Source organism: Poromitra crassiceps (genome assembly GCF_964638095.1).
Source record: "Poromitra crassiceps genome assembly, chromosome: 8".
Lineage (NCBI taxonomy): Eukaryota > Metazoa > Chordata > Actinopteri > Beryciformes > Melamphaidae > Poromitra > Poromitra crassiceps.
This window is the reverse complement of record NC_139629.1, coordinates 35793737-35820303: the sequence shown is the minus strand read 5'-3', so window position 1 is coordinate 35820303 and position 26567 is coordinate 35793737. Positions and strand designations below refer to the sequence as shown.

Genomic DNA, 26567 nt, shown 5'->3' with positions numbered 1-26567 from the left:
CACGCTGAGACGCCTCTGTACCGTTTCTCTCTGTCGGACGGCACGCCGGTCACCGCCCAGACCAAGAGCAAGCTGTACCGCCACCCCATGAGCAACGAGCCAGCAGGCTTCATCTCCACCCACCTGCTCCAGAGGTCAGAACTGGACACACACAAACTCCACTCAGCACACTCAGCAAACGAGACACAAGACACACCTGCTGCAAAACTGTAAGATATGGCCTGGGTATTCACGCAACACACAAATAGGTGAAGTAGATTTTATTATCCGACAATCGGATCCACTGGCGTCGAGTGAACGATGAGAGCACTGCACACAGAGAAGTCACTTGGTATTTAAGGGTGCTTTCTCACTGGGAACGATTGCTTTCGTTCCGTTCCGTTCTACGCCCGGGCTCGATTGCCCTTCCCCCTCCCCTCTCCCCTGCTGGTCAGCTTTCACATTACAACATTCTTTCCATGCTCGGAAACGGTGTGGTTCCGCAGGGACTCCAAGTTAACCACTGCACAGAAGCCCGGTCTTACTGCCATATGCGACCCGACCGGCCGATGACCCAGATCGATAGCGACCGCCAACCCACCTCTAAGGAGGATCCCGTAGTGGTGATTAGCCACCCGGTTGGAAGCCGACGGTCTGATCCCTACCCCACTTTGCTATGGGTATAGAAACTTTGACCATTTTCATCAGCCTGTTCACGCTATCACAACGGAACAGAGTCATAAACTATGCCTGCAGTGTATCCTCGCTCCATATGTTGTCTATGTGGTTCGGAACGGTTGGCTTTCACATTCGCAAGTGTTCCGTGCCCGGGCACGCCAACGCGCTCCCCAGACCACCTTTTCAAGTGGATCGGGCGCGCAACGGAACGGAACGCAATGTTCACACTCATCAAACGTTCCGAAACTGGGGTCAAAAGACCGAAAGTGTGCTCGGCACCGGTGTTGAAAGCACCCTTAGTTTGCATTCATGCTGAGCATCTACAGAGTGAGAGACATTATTGTGAGGAATGCATATTTCCAAGGTTTTTACATTAGGAGACCTTTTTTAAACCTCGTGATTTTGTCCCCTTTCCCTCTCTCGTCTCGCACACAGGGAGCCAAACGGCTACCGCTCAGCCCAGGGTGGGGGCATGATGCCCAGCGCTATGAGGCAGCAGAGCATGGGAGGCCCCAACCCCAGTGCCCAGATGAACCAGATGAACATGACGCCCGGCGGGGGGATGGGCATGGGGGGCATGAACAGGGGCTTCGGCATGAGCGAGCAGAGTCACATGGGCCACATGGGTCCAATGGGAGGCAGCGCCGCCATGTACGGAGGAGGAGGAGCTGGAGGAGGCGGAGCTGCTGGAGGCCAACGCATGATGCAGATGAACCAAATGGGCCAGATGAATCCGATGGGGCACATGAGTCAGATGAGTCAGATGAGTCAGATGGGTCCAATGAATCACCCGGGCCCGGGCATGCAGCAGCACCCACAGCAGCAGCACCCACAGCAGCACCCACAGCAGCAGCACCCACAGCAGCACCCACAGCAGCAGCACCCACAGCAGCACCCACAGCAGCACCCGCAGCAGCACCCACAGCAGCACCCACAGCAGCACCCACAGCAGCCCCCGTTTCAGAGCAGCGGCGGGTTCGGGCTGGGCGGCATGAACAGCCCCTCGGGAAGCCCCCGCATGGCCGCCGGCCCACAGCAGGGTCTCCTGATGTCGCCCCGGAACCGAGGGAGCCCGAAGATGGGCGCCAGCCAGTTCTCTCCCGGAGGTAAAGCTGATCAGAATCCCAGTCGTTTCTTGAATTGATTTGACGACTTTGTTTTGTTTGTGTTTTGAATCTCAGATGTTAAGAGTCTCTTAATGATTTATTTTATTTTCCTGCACCAGGCATACACTCTCCTATGAGCGGCCTTGGCGGTGGCGGAGGAGGTGGAGGCAGCACCACCACCTTCTCCAGCAGCTCCCTCAACGCCCTGCAAGCCATCAGTGAAGGAGTCGGGAGCTCCCTCCCCTCCACCCTCACGTCCCCCTCGCCAGCCCACAAACCAGACAGCTCCCCCAGCATCCACTCCTCCTCCTCTTCCTCCCAGCCCAGTCAGCCAGCCAAGCCTGGCCAAGATGGCTCCAAAAGCCCAGCGGGAGGCTTAGGGTCCGGCCCCGGCGATCACCACCACCCCATGCAGCACCACCACCACCACCATCAGCAGCAGCAGCATCCCCAGGCTGAGAGTTCTGGAGAGCGACCGGACAGCCAGGCGGCTACAGCTACTAAAGAGCCTGGAGAAGGCAGCGGTGAGGCGGGGGTGGCCAGCTCTGAACCCCCTCGGAGGGTGCCCGACAGCAAGGGCCATAAGAAGTTGCTTCAGCTGCTGACTTCTCCGACTGAGGAGCTGGGAATGGGCGGCAGCGGGCCAACTGGCCCTCCTATTCCAGCCCCAGCAACCAGTAGCAACACTGCTACAGGCTTAGACAGCAAGGACCCAGCTGGAGGCATGACCAGCCCCTCGTCTACCGGGGTGTCGTCCTCATCTTCGGCCTCCACTAACCCAGGCCAGGCGTCGGGGCCGGGAGGCGCGTCCGCAGCCCTGTCATCAGCCCACTACACAGCTTCACTGCAGGAGAAGCACAAGATCCTTCACAAGCTTCTTCAGAATGGCAATACCCCAGATGAAGTAGCTAAGATCACAGCTGAGGCCACGGGGAAGGTGACCCTGGGCGGCCAGGAGGGAGGTGAGGTCGGGGCAGGAGGAGCGGGACCAGGACCGGGGGCCGGGGCAGTCACTGAGCCCAAGCAGGAGCAGCACAGCCCGAAGAAGGAGAAGACCAACGCCCTCCTCCACTACCTCCTCAACAAGGATGATTCCAAAGAGCCAGTGGATGTCAAGCCCAAGCCTGAAGAGCTGGATGGAAAGGGACCCCCGGGGGCCGCTGGCGGCCCTCCAAGGGGTGGCCCCGGATCTGGACCCGGCCCCACACCAGAACATCCCGAGAGCAAGATCAAGTCTGAGCCACCTGATGAGGTGGGATTGCGGCTTGCTTATCAAATAATTAACTGTAATAATTCAGTAATTGATTGACGTACACTACCAGTCAAAGGTTTCACACACCTGATTTAATATATTTCATTATCTTAAAGCCACTTTAATCCTGAAGCTTATGCTTCAATGTGTTTTCCCAGCTAATAGAAATAGTCAAGCTGATGCATATGTATGAATTTGATTGAAAAAGATTGAAAAACTTTGCCTTTCCATGAAGGCAAAAGATGGCTACTTAAAATAATCTAAAATATAATATAATATAATATAATTTGGATTTGTTTAACACTATTTTTATAATTCCATTTGTGTTATTTAATAATTTTTTATGTGTTTACCATTATACTAAAATGTGAGAAATAGTAAGAAATAAAGAAAAATGTGTGTGTCCAAACTTATACAACTGCAGTGATTGACTGGGGTTACTTTATCATTTGTGTTCTGTCAGCTGGAGAACCTGGAGTCCATCTTGGGAGGTCTGAGGGGTTCTGGTTCTGACTTCTACCCCGATCAGGCTGGAGCTGGAGGGGCTAACGACACAGGAAACAAACCCCAGGGTTGCCTCGATGACAGTCTGCAGGGTAAGTCTACACCAGAAGTGACAGATACATGCATGATATTTCTGGGAAAGACAGACGTGTGTGAACCAATCGGTTTGTGGTTCTCTTCTTGTGTGTGTACAGGGAGTCCAGGCATGGGTCCCGGGCCTCGCGGGCCCTTCCAGAGGGCCATGTCTATGGACGGGAAGCCCCCCGGTGGGCCGGGAGGACCGGGGAGACGCCCCATGCTTATCAAGCAGGAGAACATGATGGGCAGCCCAGACGGCTACCCGGGGAACATGGGTGTGTGTCCAAGAGGCGTTGGAACAAGTAACTGATTTAGTCATCTCTCTCTCTTCTGTCATTCACCTCTGTAGCTCTCTCTCTCTCTCTCTCTCTCTCTTCTGTCATTCACCTCTATAGCTCTCTCTCTCTCTCTCTCTCTCTCTTCTGTCATTCACCTCTGTAGCTCTCTCTCTCTCTCTCTCTCTCTTCTGTCATTCACCTCTGTAGCTCTCTCTCTCTCTCTCTCTCTCTTCTGTCATTCACCTCTGTAGCTCTCTCTCTCTCTCTCTCTCTCTCTTCTGTCATTCACCTCTGTAGCTCTCTCTCTCTCTCTCTCTCTCTCTCTTCTGTCATTCACCTCTGTAGCTCTCTCTCTCTCTCTCTGTCTCTCTCTTCTGTCATTCACCTCTGTAGCTCTCTCTCTCTCTCTCTTCTGTCATTCACCTCTGTAGCTCTCTCTCTCTCTCTCTCTCTCTCTCTTCTGTCATTCATCCTCTGTAGCTCTCTCTCTCTCTCTCTCTCTCTCTCTCTGCACTATTCTCATAGTATGCATGCCCCAACTTTGATCCTAACTATATTGGAATGTGCTGTATGTTGTTGCTCTTCTAAGTTCTGATAATCTACAAACTTTGAATCCATTCATTCATTCATCCATTCATTGTTCTGATTGATGAAATAGGTTGAGTAAACCAAATGCTGTCATCATGAGAGTGACCGCATGCAAATCTGTTGTTTATTCCAACACCAGGACCGATGAATAGAGGCATGGTTCCCCAGAGGTCTCCCATGGGCGGGTCAGTGGAGTGGGGGATGCCCCGCTCCAGCACCAGCCCCGTGGGCTCGGCAGGACACCCCTCCATGATCCGCCCCGGCATGGACTATAACAGCACCAAGGGCATGATGGGAGGGCCCATGGTCAGCCGCTCCAACAGCGTGCCCGGCACCAGGTCCATGCTGCAGCAGCAGCTCATGGATATGGGTACGTCTGTGGTACTGGTGGCACAGTTACAAGTGTGATCAGTTATGTTTTTGTGGGAGAAATGTGCTGTTTATAGATAACACACCAAGAGGCAGGGATCAGCAGGAAAATACAGGAGAAATGTTAGGTGGACACCCACCCAATTTCAGATCACTTATTTTTAGACTACTGGTGAAAACAAACCAAACATCTATTTTGTATTGTTGGGCTACTGACATGATGTTAGGGCTACTGACATGATGTTAGGGCTACTGACATGATGTTAGGGCTACTGACATGATGTTAGTCATTTTGAATATTTGAATATTTGCCAGTCACAACTATTGTATACGAGAGATCAGCCGAGCAGTATTTTGGTAAACAAACCGCGTCACTGGGTGGCAATGGAACCCTATGGAGACCAAGTGGCGCGAGGCTTTAGTGTCTGACTCTAGCTCGGCTAACTCTGTTTACATTTTAAAAACTGCGACAGTTCACACAACTTTAACACGACATGCATCTATTATACATCAAACTCTTGAGCTAATTCTGCTCTCACTCAGAATGTGAAATGAAATATAAGCGATGTCATGTATAGTTTTTGAGATATTAACGTTTGTTTGGCACAACTCATACTATTAACTGACGCGGGGTTCCGCATTTCTGGGTGGCAAGTGACGTCACGCTGATTCATCCTATTATTGTAAAAAAAAACAATGCTAAGAATCAATCATACTAACAGCCATGAAGAAATATAAGTAACTACCTGCATCTGTTGAAACGAAATGTCTCACTTGAGGTGTGTTGTGTTGTGTTGTGTTGTGGGTGTAGGTGGCTCTGGGGACATGGGCATGGGGATGAGCCCCTTCAGCCAGCAGGGCCAGCCCAACCAGTCGCCCTCCTGGCCAGACGCTGTGATGGGCATGGAGGGTAACAGGTAACAGCACAAACATCCAGATTGTCCACATTCTTTCCTAATGAACTGCACCGAGCTGAGTGCGCCGTTCTTCTCCTGAGCCTTATAGTGCCCGTGTTTGTGTGTGTGTGTTTGAAGGCGTCAGTTCAGCAATGCCCTGGATGAGCTCCTGGTTCCTCCCACCACCAGTGAAGGTCAGAGCGACGAGCGGGCGCTGCTGGACCAGCTGGACTCTCTGCTGAACAACACGGACGGCATCGCGCTGGAGGAGATTGACCGCGCGCTGGGCATCCCCGACCTCGTCAGCCAGGTGGGTCAGACGAGGAGATAGATAGAGATGCTCCTATGCTCTACTAGATCTTCATGAGTGATCTGATGACGGACGTGAATGGTCTGCATCATCACTGTGCATGAACACACCTGAGCGTGAGATATCTCAGTCATGAGTCACAATGTGCAGACCCATTTCTTTCTATTAAGTGAGATTGATGGGCTGAGAGGGATCCGTCTGTACCGCCAAGGAAAAGACAATTACAGAGCCGACGAATAGGAAATGAATCAATTAGATGGAGATATTTTGACAGAGGTCTCTCTTCTCCTGCCTTCTCTTCCCCCTCTGTCTGCCACAGAGCCAAGGAGCCGAGCAGCAGCTGGAGCCCTTCCCAGGTCAGGACCCCTCCATGGTGCTCGAGCAGAAGCCCCTCTACGGACAGGGTTACCCCGGCCCCCCTTCCATGGCTATGCAGTCTGCGTACGGGGGGAACCCCATGCAGGGCCAGCCGCAGCAAGGGGGCTTCGGGCCCATGCTGTCCCAGATGGGCCAGGGTGGCAGCTACCCCGGCATGGCTGGCATGGGGGCCATGGGACACCCCCGTGCCAACATGATGAGACCCAGGATGATCACCGCCAACAAGCCCATGAGGCTCCAGCTGCAGCAGAGACTGCAGGGCCAACAGGTAGGAATAGAGGGAGGGGCCAACAGGTAGGAATAGAGGGAGGGGCCAACAGGTAGGAATAGAGGGAGGGGCCAACAGGTAGGAATAGGTGGAGGTCACTGTCTTGCTCGGTCAGTTTGCATCATGTGACACAAACAACTCGTGGAGTCACATTTGCACGTCCATCTCATGACCGCTCTCTTTCCCTTTCTCAGTTTATGAATCAGACGCGGCAGGGCATGGCCATGAAGATGGAGAACCCAGGAGGGAACCCAGGCATGAGGCCAGGCATGCAGCCTGGCATGCAGCCTGGCATGGGAAGCCAGGTAGACAACAGAACCTATGCACGCGCACACACACACGCTCACACGCACACACACACACACACACACACACACGTACGCACATCTTCACCGACACACACACACGCACCCTCTGAATGTGTGTTCTCCACCTTGCCCAGCCCGGCTTCCTGAATGCTCAGATGATGGCTCAGCGCAGCAGGGAGATGGTGACCATGCAGATGAGGAGGCAGAGGATGATGCTGCTGATGCAGCAGCAGCAGCAGCAGCAGGCGGCGGCGGCGGCAGCGGCAGCGGGAGGATTCAGTCCACCTCCAAACGTCACGGCCCCGGGTGGCATGGACAACCCCATGGGAGGGCCCAGCATGGGCCAACCCGGCCCGCAGCAGTTTGCCTATGGCGGGAACTATGGTGAGTCTGTCAAGCCAGGCAGCCAACAGAATACTGCTGCCCCCTGGTGGTGAGTCGGTGTACTGCATGGAGAGTGTAAATGCGGCTCACACATATCCAATCCCCTTGCCATTAGTCTCTCTATCGCGCCAAAAACCCTCCACAACTATCATGTGTCTATATGTGTGTTAGCATATTAGCTTGTTTGGATTTGAAGTGTGCGTTGAGGCTGGATGGTTGATCTCCTCAGGTATGGGGCAACAGGGAGAGCCCTCCTTTGGCCCGTCAGGCGGCAGTCCTCCTAGCGCCATGATGTCAGGCCGCCTGGGGCCTCAGAACCCCATGATGCAACACCACCCGCAGGGCGGTCCCATGTACCAGGGCGCAGACATGAAAGGCTGGTCGCAGGGCGGCATGGGACGCAACAGGTCTGTGCAACACACAGGATTGTATTATACAGTGAACATCAAATGTATGAATTTGATGGCAGATACTATGTTATCACAGTGTTTCCCCTAGAAAAATGTCCAGGCCTGGAGGGATTTCGAAACGTACCCCGACCGCAACGGTGGGAGCCCTCGCTGGCGACACTAAACTTTTAGCTAACCTGTTCGCATCTATGTTGGCAATGGCATCCCAAGTATCATCATACTATTATGGGATGCGATGCGAACAGTTGCATTATGGGATACGTGTTTCCCAGGCAACGAGTCAACGGCACACGTTGACACGTTTTGGAACAGCGCTGCATGCTGGCACAATGCTCCTAAAACCAAAATGCTTATTGTTTTTAATGATTTGGCATCTTCTATTACTGTCAACACTGTCAACACCAGCATTGTTGTATTGTAATAATATGCCATAAAGCTTTACTGAAATTCTGGGGAGAGGAGGGGGAAAAAAAAGAAAAAGAAAATCTGGTCTGGCGGGGGTGCTGTTGGCCTGGCGGGCCCGCCCGGCCTGTAGAATGGTAGGGGAAACACTGTATCATATGGTGTCCAGCTTGTTTCTGGTGACTGCGTACGATTAAACCCTCCTTCCTGTGCGTCTGTCTCTCTCCTCCACCAGCTCGTACCCCCAGCAGCAATTTGGGCAGCAGGGGGCGCCGGGGCAGCAGCAGTTCGCGCAGCAGGCCAATCCAGGCCAGTACGGGGGCATGATGATGAACGGGGGCATGCCGGCCAGCGGAGGAGGAGGAGGCCACATGGGCCAGATGGGGGCGCAGATGGGCATGAACCCAATGGTGATGGGACGCATGCCTATGGGGCCTGATCAGGTATGCAGCCTGCAGGGGGCGACATCCTGAGGTGTGTTTGGGGATTTACTTGACTTTGATCAGCGCTTTTCTGTCTTCGTGCACAACTCACTCTGTTCTTCTCTCTCCCCAGAAATATTGCTGAGCATTGTGACCGAAGCATTCATGACTCACTGTGATCCCCGCTCAGAGGAATGACACGACTGCAGCGCTGGAGTGTGTGGCGGAGCAGGCGTTGTATGTGTGTGAGTCGGCGTTGTAGTGCTGCACTCCCGCCAGCTGGGGGAGCGCTCTTCCTTTGGCATCAAGGCCAGTAATGGCAGTCTCAACAGAACAGACTGACACACACACTCATACATACACACACAGCATCCATGAACATACACAGCGCTCACGAGAATCAGAGACACTGTGACACGTTTTCACACACACACACACACACACACACACACACACACACACACACACCCTAAGACGATCACATAGACAACTCTGTAATTCCTCTCTCAGACTGATGTAGTTCGATGTTCCTCTCTTTTATGAGTGGTGTGTGCCTCTGTAAACACACACCCCACTCGCTGGACCAAACCCAATGAAGGCGGACACACACTTGGGAACGACGCGCATCGTAGACTCGTACATGTAAAGACATCCCCCCTTTTGTCGAATGTACCATGAAGCTGTGGTCCAATTGGAATTCTCCCTGTTTCCGAACTTCATGGCGTGTTCAGCCGGTTGCGTCGTGGCTCCTGGAGGATCTCTGTGTAAATAAGCCTCCTGGTGTTTCCGAGATGCAGACGACAAGCCATCAAGTTGTGCCACTCACATGAATGTCATTGAAGGAACACGCCATTTTGGGAGATTCACCTATTTGCCATCTTCCCGATAGTAAGACGAGAAACTAGATGCCCTTCTCTTCTCTGTGCGTATAGTAGAAGAAATAGTTAGCGCTAGTTAGCTTAGCACAATGAAAGGTAGTCAATGTTGCTGGCTAGCCTAGCCCCGTCAACATGAGCAAAAATGTCAAGAGATTTTTTTTTTTATAAAATAAAAAAATGAATCAAATAAAATGCTCCCATACTCCTCACCTGGTGTAATCCAAGTCTGCACAATCCCCCCCATTTGCTAAATGAATTTTAGGGCCTGACCTGGCATCTCATGGCTTGTGGAGACTTGGATTACGCCAGGTGAGCAGTATGGAAGCTTCTTCTTTCTTTCTTTTTTTGCTTGTTTTTGTTGACAGGGGGTTGGCTAGCCAGTACCATTGACTACCATTCATTGTGCTAAGCTAACTCCTAGCGCTAACCATTTTTTCTACTACACGCACATCGGCAAATAGGCGAATGTCCCACAAAAGGCGCCGTGTTCCTTTAAACGGTAGCACATCAACGGTGCCCCAGGAGGATATAAGGTACGACTGAATTACTTGTTGGCTGTGATTGCACTTTAAGGAAAGGCCGTCGTCGAAAAAGGATTGTGGCAATATTTCATGGTCATAGAGGCCTTTATCCAAGAATTAATGCATAACAGCAACATTACTGTTTATTTTTGTGTGTGTTCTGTTCGCCCAGTTTTCTTCTCTGAGATCGGGGGGAGGGGGGGGGGGGGGTTAATTGGAAATGGGTAACCCTGATGATCTTTGTTCTATTGGTAGCCAGTGGAAAGGGACTAAGCACAGATTTTATCCAACGCTCTCTTCTGCAGTGTACGGATTTATTATAGGGAGGTAGGTTAATTCATAAGCATTTTTAAGCCCTTTTAAGAACACTCTTGAAACTGACAACCTTCCTTCTTGTGCAAAATTCCTGTTATATTTATACAAATTCACAAGGTGGTAATTTTAGAATTGAGGTGTAATTTTTAATGCATAATGTTGCAGATATTTTGGTTAGCGTAATACCAACTTACAATGTTACACGTGCAGAAATGAAATCGATGACCAATGGGGGAAAATTGATGCCTATAGTAATTCACACTATAAAAGAAAGTGTTTGTTAGATTTCAACGTAGGTATGCCGATTTCTAGCAATAATCCTTCCTCTTGGCTTTCCTCTGAGGACAAAGTTGACGCATCATTTACTCAAAGTGACGGTACTGCAGTATTAGATATGATGTCTTGTTTGGAGTTTTTCCTTTTGTCTGTGAATACGAATTGTAAATAAGCTTCAAATGTACTATATATAAATATATATATGCTTTTGTAGGTCACATACTGTTTTTGCACAGATTGTAAGGCTTGATATTTAAAGTGTAATTTTCTTATTCTGTCATAGGTCAGCTTTTATTTTCAATACTTCAAAACTTCAACCATTGGTGGGGAAAGGAAGGGCCTCCTTTTTTTTAAACCAATACTTGTAGATTTCTTTCAGAAAGTTAATACTGCCACTTTCATTCTCCCTGAAAGCACTTTTTAATTTGTGATCTTCAAATCATAAATTTCCCTTTTTTTCCCCCCTCAAGGACATAGTCTTAGCTATAGAGGTGCTAGTGAGTGAACATGTAATCATTTTTTTTAAATATCCATTTTATTTTATTTTTTGACAAAAAAGAAAACAAAAACACAAAAGATGCCTATAGTTGACACATGATTGTGTTACAGCGCAGACACACGGGAAACGGATCCGACGCGGAAGCGAGGACGAAGCGCAGCCAGTTTCATTTCATTTGACACTAGACCGATCATCATCACACCGGCCGAGCAAAACAGAGCGCTTCTGGTGTGAATAGCCACGCTCCTTCCTGCTCGACGCCGCGTCGTTCCTCGTTTCCAGTGTGTCTACGCCGTTAGGCTTCTAGGGGCCCGGGTGTCTTACCAGCGTGTGGGTTGATATTTCGAATCGAGACTGATGCTCATGCTTCCATGTGTGACTTGAGTTTCATCCCTGAGATTTCTGTGCTTTGTGTTTTGCTATTTGATCTCGACTTGACAATATCGATCATGCAAAACAAACCTGCTCTATTTGTCTTTCGGCCTCAGTGTGTGTGTGTGTGTGTGTGTGTGGGGGGGGGGGGGGGTGGATCAGATGTGAGACTAAAGGAACCGCAGAACTTAACTGTCTATAAGTTCTGGTTCTGGTTTGTTCATCCTGATGGATGGAAGCAACACAATAAGAGGATCGTTAATTTACATGTCCGGCTCTTGTTGGATATTTTCCATCATTTCTGTCAATATTTGAGTTTGTCTTTATTTCTGTTCTATTTTCTGTGAAGCTTTTGTTGAGGAATCTACCTTCGAAAGACATGCTCGATCCAAAGATTTTTGTTTTGTCATTTCTGCAGTGCTTAGAAACAATTCCTGACGTGCATTTTACTGTTGCACATAATAACATATAATACACATTGTACTAAGTATGTTTAATTGCATATTAATATTATATTCCCATCCACGTGGCATAGAGTAGAGATGAGTCTGGTTCTGCTGAGGTGGTTTGAGTTTTGTTTGTGATTGTTTCTTCAGAACTTAACGGCCAGTTGAATTGTGGTGCTGGAAAACGGTTGTTTCACAAGAGAATGTCGAGATTTTCTAAGCTGTTTTGTGGAAAGGGGGTTTCATGCTTTGACGTCATTATGTCTCACAATAATAGCTTGGAGTGTTTGCCCCCCCCCCCCCCTTTTTTATTGACATTCTCAATGAAGAATATGAAAAAGATTAATCTTACAACTATTCAAAAAGAACTGGTGTCTGTGTTTTTGCTTTAAAGGAAGAAAAAAAAGATCTCTAAATGCATTGTTGTTTAGATCTAATGAAAAGAGGTGATAAAAATATAACTCATCGGGGGAAATATCCAGTCATTATTACAGGATGTAAATTACTATTGCATTTTTTTCTTACCTTGTTTCTTGATGTTAATATTGATGTAAATACAAATTTATATTTAAACATTACATTGTCTTTGCTGTCTTTTCCCTTGTGTGACATTTGATTCTAAATAGACCTCAGCTGATAGCTCACTTAGGAGCTTCTTCTCATCTGAGTATCAATGGTGAAGAGTGGAGACGCCAGTCTGCGTGAACTAGGCAGGCAGAGGTGAGAGAGGCTGGCAAAGTGTGTGTGTGTGTGTGTGTGTGTGTGTGTGTGTGTGTGTGTGTGAGTGTGTGAGAGAGAGTGTGAGAGAGAGAGAGAGAGGGAGGTGGGGTGTAACTGAAGTGTGGAGAGGATCTGAGGTGTGAAGGCAACAAATCCTTAGAAGTAAAATGAACAAATGATGACAAATCTCCAACCTGAGGATACACAATCTGCTGCTATAAGGAAACCCAAAGCATCTCATAGCAGACAGAGAGGTGTGTGTGTGTGTGTGTGTGTGTGTGTGTGTGTGTGTGTGTGTGTGTGTGTGTGTGTGTGTGTGTGTGTGTGTGTGTGTGTGTGTGTGTGTGTGTGTGTGTGTGTGTGTGTGTGTTTGTGTGGGTGGCCCTGGCTTTCATCTATTTGTTCCTGTTACTGGTCACCCCCTGTCTCTGTGCCTTTGTTATTAATCAACCCAGTTTCCTCTCTTCTCCTTATGGTCCTGTTTGGCTCCTGCATGCCATGACAGCCAATCAACAGCTTGTTTCAGTGAAGCCAACTGTTATCTATCTATCCATCTATCTATCTGTCTATCTATCTGTCTATGTATGTATATATCTGTCTATATGTCTATCTATCTGTCTATCTATCTAGCTAGCCTATCTATCTATCTATGTATATATCTATCTACGGTATATATGTTTCTATCTATCTATCCATCTATCATGGCCCTGAAATATTTGAGAGAAATTAAATAAGGCCTTAGATTTTTGAAAGTTTTTAAATGAATGGATGACCCTAAAAGTATCCATTTATTTTGTATTATTAATAGAAATGGGACACTGAATCCATCAATATGCCTCAGCTCTCTCCATCCCAACTGATAGGTGCTGCTGTTGCTATAGCAGCACTGTTGCATTTTTAAAGGAATGTCTTTGCCAGGTTTTCTTGACTTGACAAAAACCATGAAGACTGACCAGCTTCACCCCACAACATGCCAACTTCCAGTCCTAGAATTTAATTCCTTGAAAGCTGCCTGCCTGCCTGTCTGTCTGCCTGTCTGTCTGTCTGTCTGTCTGCCTGTCTGTCTGTCTGTCTGTCTGTCTGTCTGCCTGTCTGTCTGTCTGTCTGTCTACCTACCTGCCTACCTGCCTGCCTGTCTGTCTGTCTGCCTGCCTGCCTGCCTGCTTGCCTGGTTCCCATGGGTCTCCAGGAAAATGAGGAAGGATTTCACATCAGGTATTTCACTGGTTGTTTGACTGCTTTGATCAGAGGTTTCGCTGAGCCCACCCCCGCCGCCCACCACCTGCAGAGCACTTACATAATTCTCTATGAAATAACAACAACCTTCTCAGATGGGCTCCTCCTCCTTGGGACAGTCCATAAAATGTCCCTATTTCGGGGGGGTGGGGGTCGACAGGAAAGCAAATATTCAAATATTCAAAAGTGAACTCCTTCAGCTCTCAAGTGGGGGTTTCCTTTGTGTGTGGAGGAGGGTGGAGCAGGAGGTGTGATGGGTGCGCGGATGAAAAGACGCACCGCTCGCCTATTGGACAGCGAGGCGAGAGTGGGCGCATCTCTACTGGAGACAAAGCCTAAAGACTATTTTAGGCTATTACTTGTTTCTCCCGGACGCGAGACAGAAGGGGATCCAAACACCTGTCAGCAGGGTAACCGACACCAGCCTAGCGTGCGTTCAGGGAGCGTGTTAGCTAACGTAGCCTACAGGAGAGGAGAGGAGGCAGGCTGCAATGCATGGACGTCTTCAGCATTTTGTAGCCCCCTTGCAGACGCGGTAGACAATACAGCCGAAAACGAGGAGCTTCGCTTGTCTTCCTGGATAAAAGTTTCAGCTCCCACTGCCACCTGAAGGAAGACTAGGCTATACCCCGGTGTGGGTTACTACTCTCTTCTGGGTGTTTTGCCGGGGCACCCTCTCCTCCCCATCCGAATGAGTTCACCCGTGTTTCTCGGTCATCTCGTCGGGGGAGCGTTGGAGATCATGCACCCCACCACCATCGAGAAAGACACCACGTACACCAAGATCTTTGTCGGGGGGCTCCCTTATCACACCAACGACCAGTCACTCAGGAGATACTTCCAGAGTTTCGGGGACATCGACGAGGCCGTGGTGATCACGGACCGGCAGACGGGCAAGTCCAGAGGATACGGCTTCGTAAGTTTCAGAGTCTTGTAACAGTAGCTACTAGCGTTACAGCACGATGCTTACATGTGAGTTTACACTGGAGAATACCGGTAGATTAAAACAGAGATTTGAGAGAGAGAGGGGGGACAAAATCCAGCACTCTGACTTGAACCGAGAGAAAGGAAAATAAATGTGTTCATCACATTTCATTTGATTCATTTAGGTGTGTTTACTTTCAACCCAAACCCCAATGCATGTCGTGAAAAACCAGCTTGTAGCAGCCAAACCCGACTTTATTGCGACTTTTATTGTGCTGAATTGATTGACGGTATCACGATGACACTCATTCAATATTCCTCTAGAATCCTTCTCACATGGATGATAGTTGTTTCCTGCAGGTTAGAGAAAGTGCTTGGAGGCTTTTATACACTGGCACTTTGTCCGGCCAGCAGCCATGTGCAGCGTGTCTGGTGGTGGCAGTCACATGCTGCAGCGTGAGTGGTAGGTTATTTCTTATAAGGGTGTCATCAATTATCTCCCCAGTCCCAAAGACACACACACACACACACACACACACACACACACACACACACACACACACACACACACACACACACACACACTGTAAAACTCCCAGCAACACGCGCGCACACGCACACACAGTGAGTGTGTGTGTTGTGTGTGTGTGTGTGTGTGTGTGTGTGTGTGTGTGTGTGTGTGTGTGTGTGAGTGAGTGACTAGTCTGTGAGAGGGAGAGAGAGGGGGATGGGGGTGTAAGGGGGGAGAAAGAGAAAGCAGAGGTGTGACATGTCAGTTATTGGCTCTGCAAGATAAGCCTGCAGCACTTTCATTTTGACTTCCTCCACGACAGCCCCGGCCCCTCTTGGTTTGGTTATGAGAGAGAGAGGGAGGGAGGGAGGGAGGGAGGGAGGGAGAGAGAGACTCCTTTCACACCAAGGGTCCAATCGGGGTTATTCCCAGGTTATTCCCAGGTTATTCCCAGGTTGATTTGGGGGTATGACAGGGTTAACCCGGGTTGGTGACCCACCTCTTGAGGCGGGTCAAACCGGGGTCAGACAAGGGTTACTCTCAGTGTGAATGGCACCACATGGTGGCTATTTGTTAGGCTTTATACTATGCTAATTGTTATTGTCATGCATCTGTCCCGGGTTTGTGACCCGGGTCTAAATTGTCACTCGTGACCATGTCATTGCCATGAATTGTCAAAAGAAGGGTTGAACATGGGTCAAGTAGCGCTGAGCCAACTCTGCTCGTTGGTCTGGAAGTGGTCAAAGAGAGAGAGAGATGCAAAGACAAGATGGCCTTTGGATTGATGTAAAGGAGTTCATAATATTATCCCTATCGTCTCATAGCCATGTGAATGAGCTCACAGTCACACCAGTCATTCTCAACCCATTTCATATCCAGGACCACACGTTTAGTCCACATTTGGGCCACAGACCCGCATTTGATACGACGTTGTGTCTCTGACCCAAATCGGAGAATATTTGTATTGTTAGATATTAAATATGATTTTGTCCAGAATGTCATTATTACTATCTGTGTTGCAGCTAGAGGGATATAACAGAGAAACCTATGATCTATGATATGATAAGTGAAGTTTAACACTTCATCAATTTGCTAGGGAACCCCCCCTCATGGACTCCTGGTGGTCCCCGGACCGCACTTTGAGAACCACTGAGCTCCACCAACCGGTTCAGTGTGTGTCGTGTGTCGGGATGCCCACTCCCTCCTCCGCTCGTGGACGGTCCCATTTCATCGCCGACTTCCCTTAGTGGTCTCATTCAGAGCGCGGCGTCTTGAAACGCAGCGTTCAAACGGTCCGACGCCACCGTGTGGCGTGCATAACGAGTCTGATGCTGCTAAACGAGTCTGATGCTGCTAAACGAGTCTGATGCTGCTAAACGAGTCTGATGCTGCTAAACGAGTCTGATGCTGCTAAACGAGTCGGATGCTGCTAAACGAGTCTGATGCTGCTAAACGAGTCTGATGCTGCTTAACGAGTCGGATGCTGCTAAACGAGTCTGATGCTGCTAAACGAGTCTGATGCTGCATAACGAGTCTGATGCTGCATAACGAGTCTGATGCTGCTAAACGAGTCTGATGCTGCTAAACGAGTCTGATGCTGCTTAACAAGTCTGATGCTGCTAAACGAGTCTGATGCTGCTAAACGAGTCTGATGCTGCTAAACGAGTCTGATGCGCCAAACGAGTCTGATGCTGCATAACGAGTCTGATGCTGCTAAACGAGTCTGATGCTGCTAAACGAGTCTGATGCTGCTAAACGAGTCTGATGCTGCTAAACGAAAGCAAAGCGTGCGGCGCGACGGCTCCGCGGCGTGCATGTTCAGCTCTGCCTCGCCTCATTTACTGTGGAGCTGCACTTGGAGGAGTGTAATGGATGTGTGTCTTAACCTCCAGGTCCTCTTCCCACTGCTATCGGCCCACTCCTCAACTCACTCCCTCTAAGCGAGGTGAAGGTCAAGAAGAACCCAACGTCCTCCTCCTACATCCCCGGCCCACACCATCACCATGAAGGCCATCTATTTATCATTATCGTGCTGCTGCACACAGAGCTCAGACACAGCCGAGGGTTTGAACACGCCTTCGTGCGGTGGTGGAGCCGGCTCTTCCTCGCACATTCAGCTAAAGAAAAAAGAGAGAGAGAAGAAGACTGAATGATTCATTTGAGGAGAGATGAGGACAGGGCGTCCCTCAGGGCGGGCCTGGGGTTGTTTCCTCATCTGAGCGTTCATCTTGGAATCAGTCCATCTTTGCTGGGAAAAAGTGGCTTTCAGAGACAGTGTGATGCTAAGTTTTAAAGATCCCACGAAACGGCGTCTTAACGTCCTCGGTATGATGCCGACTGAAAGGGATCGTTCAAAAGTCTAAACCGATGGAACACGAGTCAGGGAGAGAGATGTCGTTTTATTTGATGGGACGGATGCGGAGGGTCGGGATTGTTCGAAAATCATATGTTTTTATTGGTTAGAAATGTATTTACGCCTGATGGTGCAGTGTGACGTCACCATTAAAGATACTGGGCCGTATCTTACAGCCGGTACAAGGCGTTGTAAGTGCTAGTTTCCAGCACTTAAAAATCCCACTATTTTCTTTTAAAAGAGAGCCAAAGTGGAACGTCACTTCCTGCTTCAGCACTGTACCAGAGATTTTCATCCGCCATTTATTTTCCCATAGACATTTCATAAAATGCTTATAAAAATAGTTTTACTTGTTCAAACCAAATGGTACAGATATATTTAGAAACAGGAGAGATCGCATAACATTTCGCTCAGACCAAAAGGTTTAAAAAATGCAGGTTTAAAGAAAATATTTTCTCGATGTTGTTTTTTTAAGTTTTGGTCTGAGTGAAATGTTCTATGGTCTCTCCGGATTCTAAATATAGCTGAACCGTTTGGTTTGACCAAGGAAAACTATTTTTTATAAGCATTTTACGAATTGTCTATGGGAAAATAAATTGCGGAAGAAAATCTCTGGTACAGAGCTGAAGCAGGAAGTGACGTTCACTTTGCCTCTCTATTACCACTGGGTCGCTGAAACGCGTCCGTATAGATGTACTGACCCAGGGGTAATTAAAAAGAAAAGAAATTGAGATTTTGAGTGCTAGAAACTAGCGATGACAACGCTTTGCACCGGGCGTAGGATAGGGCCCAGTGTGGTTTCCAAAAGTCAAAGTAACAGGAGGTCATATATATCACAGGGCTTTATTTCAATGTTGTTTATTGTCGGTCACATTCCCAACAGGTGACCATGATGGAGCGCGGGGCGGCCGAGCGGGCGTGCAAAGACGCCAACCCCATCATCGACGGCAGGAAGGCCAACGTCAACCTGGCGTACCTGGGAGCCAAGCCCCGCAGCCCACGCCCCCGTGAGTTAGACACACACACACACACCAGTGTTTCCCATACATAAAGGAATTTGTGGCGGGCCGCCACAATAAGATGTTGACCAAAAAAAAAAAAGTTTTTTTTTTTTTACAGTGCACCTGAACGCAACATGCAAGATATCCGCTGAATAAGTGTCCAATAAATGTTCATGTCATTCTGGCCAATACTTCTGTTATAGCATTTCAGTCTGGAATATGGAATATCTTTCAATAATCTATGATTTAGCTGCTAAATTGTCAAATACCGCCATCTGCTCGCTACCCAGGCACTTATGTATGTACCTAACTAACTTAACCTAACTAACTATCCGGTGTGCACAACACTGTCAGCCTAAACTCCAGCTGACACCCCAAAAACCTACAATCCGCTACAGAAAAATGTATATTGTTTGTTTATTAACTGGCCCCTCGCCTTCTATCATTTCACGAAAGTGGCAAAGCAAGTTGAGTATCCCTGACCTATAGGGAGAAATTTAGTTTGTCATTGTAAACCCACAGCACAGTAATGATGACATGTTCTTCATAGATCTAGCCTTTTAATTTTGCTCTTAAGCTTTCTCAAAGTACACCAAATTCATGCATTTTACTTTAAAATGTTTAAAAAAATCTCGCGGGGGGACATGCCCCCGCACCCCCCTAGGGGGTCTGCGGTCCCCCACGACAAATTCTCAAAATCCTGTGGGAAACACTGCACACACACACACACACACACACACACACACACACACACACACCTTTAGGCATCCTAAAACTGTTTTATTGAGTGCGTTTTTGTTTTTATTTTTGTGGTGGTCACCTTTATTGATAGGACAATGTGATGACAGGAACACGGGGAGAGAGGGGAGGGCCACGGGTTGGATTCGAACCCGGGTCAGCTGTGTGCGATTGTACGCCTGCCTACTTGCCTCCCTTCCACCAGGCCGTGTCACATGTCTACGTTATCGTCCATCTGCGCGCCACGCAGCTTTTGCTCCGCCGGCGTGGAGCCACCAGCGCACACGCATCTGCTTCCCCTCCGACGGCACCAAACCCCCCCAGCAGCTCCTCCCCCTCGCCACCTGCTTTCAAAATGGCCGGCCGGCCGGGCAGAGTGCAGTAGAGTGTAGGTGTGACTGACAAACAGAGTGGCGTTCAACAACAACCACTGACTGTGTGTCCTCATGCCAGGGCCAAAGCTGCCACGCAACTCCCCAAGCATGCAGCTGACAGGAGAGGGCAGCGCCTGGTATTTTGTTATTATGTGTGAGAGAGAGGGCGAGAGAGTGAGAGAGAGAGATGGAGAGAGATGGAGAGAGAGGTGCGAGAGAGAGTGAGAGTGAGAGAGAGAGAGAGGGAGAGAGATGGAGAGAGAGAGAGGGTGAGAGATGGAGAGAGAGGGAGAGAGGATGAAAGAGAGCGAGAGAGAGAGGATGAAAGAGCGAGAGAGAGGGAGAGAGATGGAGAGAGAGAGGATGAAAGAGAGCGAGAGAGAGGATGAAAGAGAGTGAGAGAGAGGGAGAGAGAGGGTGAGAGATGAAGAGAGAGGGAGAGAGATGGAGACAGAGTGCGAGAGAGAGAGAGAGGGAGAAAGAGGGTGGAAGAGAGGGTGAGATATGGAGGGAGAGGGCAGGAGAGAGGGAGGGAGAGAGAGAGAGGGCGAGGGTGTCGAGAACAGGACAGGGGGAAGAATAAGGAGGCCAAGAGGGGATGGCAGTGTGAGAAGGAGACATAAGGGCGAGTCTGTCCCTCCTTTGTCCCGCGTGTCTCCGTTGTGTCAGAGACAGACAGCAGAAGGACACGGTGAAGTCATGGCAGAGAGGGCGAGGTAACAGCACTGATGATACAGGAATGAAGATGGAGGAGGGAGCGAGGGCGAGGACGCGTGTCTCCTGTCTTACTCAGCCTCAGCTGACTCCCGCTGAACTCCGGAGGTCACACATGTCTGTGTGCAGTAGAGTGCATCGGCATGTGTGTGTGTGTGCGTGTGTGTGTGTGTGTGTGTGCGTGTGTGTGTGTGTGTGTGTGTGTGTGTGTGTGTGTGTGTGTGTGTGTGTGTGTGTGTGTGTGTGTGTGTGTGTGTGTGTGTGGCGATGGAATAACAGCCAGTCTCTGATATGGCTGTACACATGGTAACATCTGAAACAGCTAGGCAACAGAGAGGCAGGGGAGGGAGGGAGAGAGGGAGGGAGGGAGAGAGGGAGGGAGGGAGGGAGGGAGGGAGACATCGGCTCTGTCCTTGTCTGCCTGTCTCCTCTGCTGTGTTGCCTAGAGCTAAATTCTCTCTCTCTCTCTCTCTCTCTCTCTCTCCCTCTCTCAATTAATTCAATTTGCTTTATTGGCATGAAAGCCAAAGCATGAAGGTACAGACACTCCATCATATAATGACTATCAGTAGTCATCTCTGTCTCTCTCTCTCTCTCACACACACACACACACACACACACACACACACACACACACACACACACACACACACACACACACACACACACACACACACACACAGTGTTGTCTATGTATCTAGTCATACAGTGTATTGTCATACATCAAAATGCAAAAAGGAAGCAAAGAAACAGATAAAAAGGGAAACTTAAGATGCCAATATTAACATAATAGCAAATAACAGTAACAGAAAGTGTCAAGAAAACAACATAATAGTGATATACACATTATCATATATATGACATTAACAGAGACATGTACATGTATATTTACAGTGTATGGCTAACATATACAATATTATACATATACATACACATATACTGTATATATATATAATCAAAATGAATGATGTAAAGCTGATGATTCATATTTTAGGCGATAAATTGAAAAAACGAGTTTAATCTTCAATGAGGCTCAGAGAGCACTGCCTAGTGCCTACACAGCCTCTGCTCCTGTAGTAACCATGTTTGTCTGTGTCTCTCGCCCTCTCTCTCTCTCTCTCTCTCTCTCTCTCTCTCATCCTGCAGGAGGTCTCTCTGTCGGAGTCCAGCAGGTCCAGCCAGCATGGCTTCAGACTAGGCAATATGGGTAAGTAATGCCTCTCGTGCGTTTCTCTCCTCTGTCAGAACCCTTCATAGCCTCCTATCCACCTTATTTCTAGCTGCCATGATGTTTGATGGGTGCTTCTTCCGCTTCCGGTGTAATAGACTGTTTTCTATGTTCTATGGTTTTAACTTGACAAAAAAAACGTCTGAGGATTTTACAGCAGAGCCATTCTGCTCTACAGCCATGTCGTTCGGGTGCTGGGATAACGTAATGCATTGTGGGTAGTCGGCTACTGTGGCTAATGCTAGCGGCTAGCGTAATAGTTGCTTTACATGGCAGTAAAACGCCACTGAATGACCAAATTGATTTAACTTTTAACCATTTCGAGTAACACTGTTTCCATACGGACCCCCAGCGTTGGTTAGTTGTTTATAACGTGACTATATTTATAACTTTTATAACGTCCTCCAGTTTCCGGTTTATAATTCAGGTCTGCAGCCAGAGTATAACAAAGGAAATGGCAAGCTGCAACAATAAGTCACGTTAAACCGGACCTTGTACCCACAATTATTTGTTACAGTGGGGCATTCAAAAATAAGGTGGATAGGATGTCAAGACAAGTCTAAATTATGATTCTGTCATAAGGCCCATTAAAACCTCAGCAGCTCTGAGTGGTATTAATATTAATATTGTAGTCCTCGATTTGTGAATGAGTGATGGGGGAATTGAGGCTGACCCAGATGAGTGTATGAATGAGTGATGAAGGGTTAATTGAACGTCTCCCTCAGAGAGGACGGACGTTGAAGGCAGAGAGAGTCGTTACCCGTTATCCTGAAGAACTGGGATGTGGAGGCTGAATGACGTCACATCCGTTTTGTTAGCATTCCATTTGCAGAAAACTGGAGCTGGGAAGTTCACTGTTCATTGGTCAGATCCAGTCGCTAGCCAGGCTAGCCATTGTTAGCAATAACAGTTGATAACATGGCATTTCGCGGCATTTTGCGCATACAAACACTGCAGCCTCATGTCCACACAGATAGAAGTTAGGCCGTGCTGTGTGTACAGCTGATTTAATGAGACACAAACAAGACAGAAGTGCTAATAACCAGCCTTTACTACGATTATAACTACTGTTGTTGAGCGGAGCAGCCATCTTGGATTTTTTAGGTCAGGGCTGCTGAGGCTCCTACGAGTTTGGAATGGGAAATACCAGCTCTGGTGACGTCACCGTCCCAGCTCATGACCTTTGAACCGTAAGATGACCAGTTCCCAGTTATAAAGGAATGCGCGATCAGTCTTAAGCGGCAACGAAGGCGGACTATTGCGTCACGTTGCTTTTGTCGGAGCCAAAAAGTTGCACTTGTCGTGCATTCCTTTATAACTGGGAACTGGTCATCTTACGGTTCAAAGGTCATGAGCTGGGACGGTGACGTCACCAGAGCTGCTATTTCCCATTCCAAACTCGTAGGAGCTTCAGCAGCCCCGACCTCAAAAATCCAAGATGGCTGCGCCGCGCAACAACAGTAGTTATAATCGTAGTAATGTTGTTTAGCACTTCTGTTTTGTTTGTGTCTCATTAAATCAGCTGTACACACAGCACTGCCTAACATCTATCTGTGTGGACATGAGGCTGCAGTGTTTGTATGCTCAAAATTCCGCGAAATGCCATGTTATCAACTGTTATTATTGCTAACAATGGCTAGCCTGGCTAGCGACTGGATCTGACCAACGAACAGTGAACTTCCCAGCTCAAGTTTTCTGCAAATGGAACGCTAACAAAACGGATGTGACGTCATTTAGCCTCCACATCCCAGTTATTTTGCGATAAAGGAACGCACGATTGAACACACCGCAAAGACTACAGCCGACGGTCAACTAGCACCTAAGTTCTGTGCCTGCGTGAGACCACAGGACTGTGGAAACAGCTCTGGTGTTGTCAGCATCTGGTCTGTTGCTTGTGGGAGAAGGAAGGAAGAGGCGGAAAGATAAGGAGAAAGTGGCTAAATGTTTGATATCACACAGCGACAGGCTCAAGGGGCTCCTGAAGGCCACGTCGTCGTGAAAATATTCATGTATTGGAATGATCGGATGAGATGAAGTTGAAAAATAAGAAGAGCATTTTGTGTGTGCCCTCTCTTCTCGTGCACTGCTTTGCTACCAGCTGACCAGCCAATCAGAGTGAGTTCTCTCATAGAGACACTGCGGAGCGCGTCATCATTCAGAAACACGCCCAAAACAGGGGGAAACAAACCCCCCCAATCCTGGCGTTCTCCTATGTCACGTGTTGCACACACAGATCATATATACGGAAGATGAACACTCCAATTTACTTCCTTGACAGCTAGATCCACATTTTTCTTCTCGCCAATTCTCAATGGTTTCCTTGTTTTGCTCAGGAGTACAAAAAAACGTTAATTGGCGATTTTTTTTTACATTTGTTGTCTGCGCAGCCCCACCACACAACAGCTTTTAGCTACGTTTAATTCAAGGAAAATGACCCTGGTGAATGGAAGTGAACGGAGAGCTTTCCCCCGTGATGGGCGTGGCCTATTTCACGCAGTGTCTCTATCGACTGCCCAAATCCGCTGACAAGGCCGACTAGTGCCAACGCTGTGGGACACACCAGACGTTAGCGACGGCCGAAAAACGCCGTGGTATGTCACAGTGTTAGCCCCGCCCCCTTTAGCTTCTGCTTCTACGAAGAGCTGTGGCTTTTTCACACTTCATAGACCACTGCAAAGAAGCTTAACGCCTGCCGCCCGCCCATAAGGCATTGAGCAAACACGCACGCACGCACGCACACACACACACACACACGCACACACACACACACTCACACACACACACACTCGTTGTTTGTCACACCTTATAAGGCCGCAGTGTAAAAAGTAGCATAAAGTACAGTCTGTCCGTGAAAGCAGCTTGACGTTCTTCCAAAAGCACAGTGTGTCACTTCAAACACATCTGTGTGTCTGCTTTCAACCAACATAAATTTAGCATTTCTTGTCAACACAACATATTTTATTGACAACATGTTATATCGGTATGCGTTGTTATAACCATGTGCTGCTGTGTGTGTGTGTGTGTGACACAAGTGTGTGTGTGTGTGTGTGTGTGTGACACAAGTGTGTGTGTGTGTGTGTGTGTGTGTGTGTGTGTGTGTGTGTGTGTGTGGACACAAGTGTGTGTGTTGTCCCAAAAGCAGAAACACATTGGAAAATGTCCATAATGAGCTGGTCTGCGTAACACATTCTGTCCATCACAACCAAATCAACAACATTTGTCTGTTTGAAGGAATACAACTGTTTCTCTTCCTTCCTCCAGATGATGACTTGTCAGACTTGATGATATGTGTGGCGCTCTGCAAAAAACCAGAAGTTCACATGGTGGGAATTTGGCTTTTTCATTATTATTTTTGACATTTCCGTAAATTAGAAACTCTCCCCTATATATAACTTGTATGTGTTTCAAAGTAAAACGTAAGAAAAATGGCTATAAACATTCCACAACGTTGTATTTTCTACAGTGGCATTCCAGCAAAATAAATACTTTCCCTTTTCTTTTATGAAAATAGTTATTCACCACTACGCACTACGCAGATGAAACTAACCAAATCACTCAAAACGCCGGCAAAACTCACTTTCAACCATCTCTGGGTCATTGCCAACCACGTGCAGCAGTTTCTGCAGGCCACCACACATATACCACATATTTCAAATAGAGATGAATAATCTGCATAGATGTAAGGGTTTTATGAAAGCTCTGTGTGTGTGTGTGTGTGTGTGTGTGTGTGTGTGTGTGTGTGTGTGTGTGTGCGCGTGTGGACAAATCATGTGTCACACTCCCACTGTAAACAGCAAAGCAATAACAAAGATAAACTCAAACTAAGCCCAGCTCTGTCTCGTCTGTTCTGGCGTATTTGCTTTTAGTTTGTAAGAGGACACAGGAAGTGGCTCAGAGCTACAACTGTGCGGGAGGGGGGGGGGGGGGGGGGGGGGTCTGCCTGCTGGACCCGAAGCCGGCACCAGCCGCGACAGAGGAGGCCATCATTCATCAGTCACTTGTCAGACACTGCAGATGCCAGGATGTTGATGGAGAATATGTGAGAATCTCTCTCAAATTCTTTGAGTTTTTGGTGGTTTTTGTGAGATAGAAGAGGGAGGGGAGAGGTGTTGTGGTGAGCGGGGGAGGGGGGGAGTGCTTCCTGTTCAAACAGTGAGGCAGGGAAGGAGGGGGAGGGGAGGGGGAGGGGGCTACACCTGTGGCTGGGTTCAGTGAAGCTTCGGGGGCTGGCGGGAGAGAAGCGTGTTCCTCACTGAAACATCTGAAACATCACTGAATCACTCCAGCAGCCTACGTGGGCGACGCCATTTCTGTTCTTCTCTCTTTCTCTCATGCTGTCTCTCTCTCTCTCTCTCTCTCTCTCTCTCTCTCTCCCATGCTCTCTCTCTCTCTCTCATGCTGTCTCTCTCTCTCTCTCATGCTGTCTCTCTCTCTATCTCTCTCTCTCTCTCCCATGCTCTCTCTCTCTCTCTCTCATGCTGTCTCTCTCTCTCTCTCTCTCTCTCTCATGCTGTCTCTCTATCTCTCTCTCTCTCTCTCTCTCTCTCCCATGCTCTCTCTCTCTCTCTCATGCTGTCTCTCTCTCTCTCTCTCTCTCTCTCTGTCTCATCTCTGTGATGCTTCCCAAGTACTTTGCTTAGAAAACTGCAGGAGAAAACTACAGCATTATGAAGCAATGAATGAATGATAACCCACCTTTTGAAGAATATAACGTTAGGAAATAAGAAATGGAGTGAACGAGTTGTGATTAGTGCCTCCTGGCAAGATTTACTTCAACATTTAATTTATTTTAATGATTTATTCTTACATTTTTCCATTGCGCAGCTTTCTCTCAAGTACCCCCTGTAGGAC

The 26567-nt window shown here is 48.3% G+C and overlaps 2 protein-coding genes across 2 annotated transcripts in view; both read left to right on the top strand.

Moving 5' to 3' along the window:
• LOC310781438 (nuclear receptor coactivator 3-like) overlaps positions 1-10175 on the top strand; it is a 77612-nt gene extending 67437 nt beyond the window's left edge. The window contains 14 exon segments of the mRNA XM_083642064.1: positions 1-134; positions 1093-1763; positions 1883-3015; positions 3479-3611; positions 3714-3899; positions 4603-4833; positions 5644-5749; positions 5867-6038; positions 6358-6684; positions 6879-6989; positions 7127-7376; positions 7606-7783; positions 8424-8662; positions 8744-10175. The exon segment at positions 1-134 is cut by the window's left edge and continues 14 nt beyond it. Of these exon segments, the coding sequence (XP_083498190.1) occupies positions 1-134; positions 1093-1763; positions 1883-3015; positions 3479-3611; positions 3714-3899; positions 4603-4833; positions 5644-5749; positions 5867-6038; positions 6358-6684; positions 6879-6989; positions 7127-7376; positions 7606-7783; positions 8424-8661 (3870 nt within the window). The 3' untranslated portion in view covers position 8662; positions 8744-10175.
• Positions 10176-14564: 4389 nt separating this feature from the next.
• Positions 14565-26567, top strand: part of rbm38 (RNA binding motif protein 38) — a gene marked incomplete at both ends in the record, with an annotated part of 29528 nt that continues 17525 nt past the window's right edge. Inside the window, 3 exons of the mRNA XM_083642063.1 lie at positions 14565-14789; positions 18545-18668; positions 21635-21695. Coding sequence (XP_083498189.1) covers positions 14565-14789; positions 18545-18668; positions 21635-21695 — 410 coding nt within the window. The remainder of the gene's footprint in view (positions 14790-18544; positions 18669-21634; positions 21696-26567) is intronic.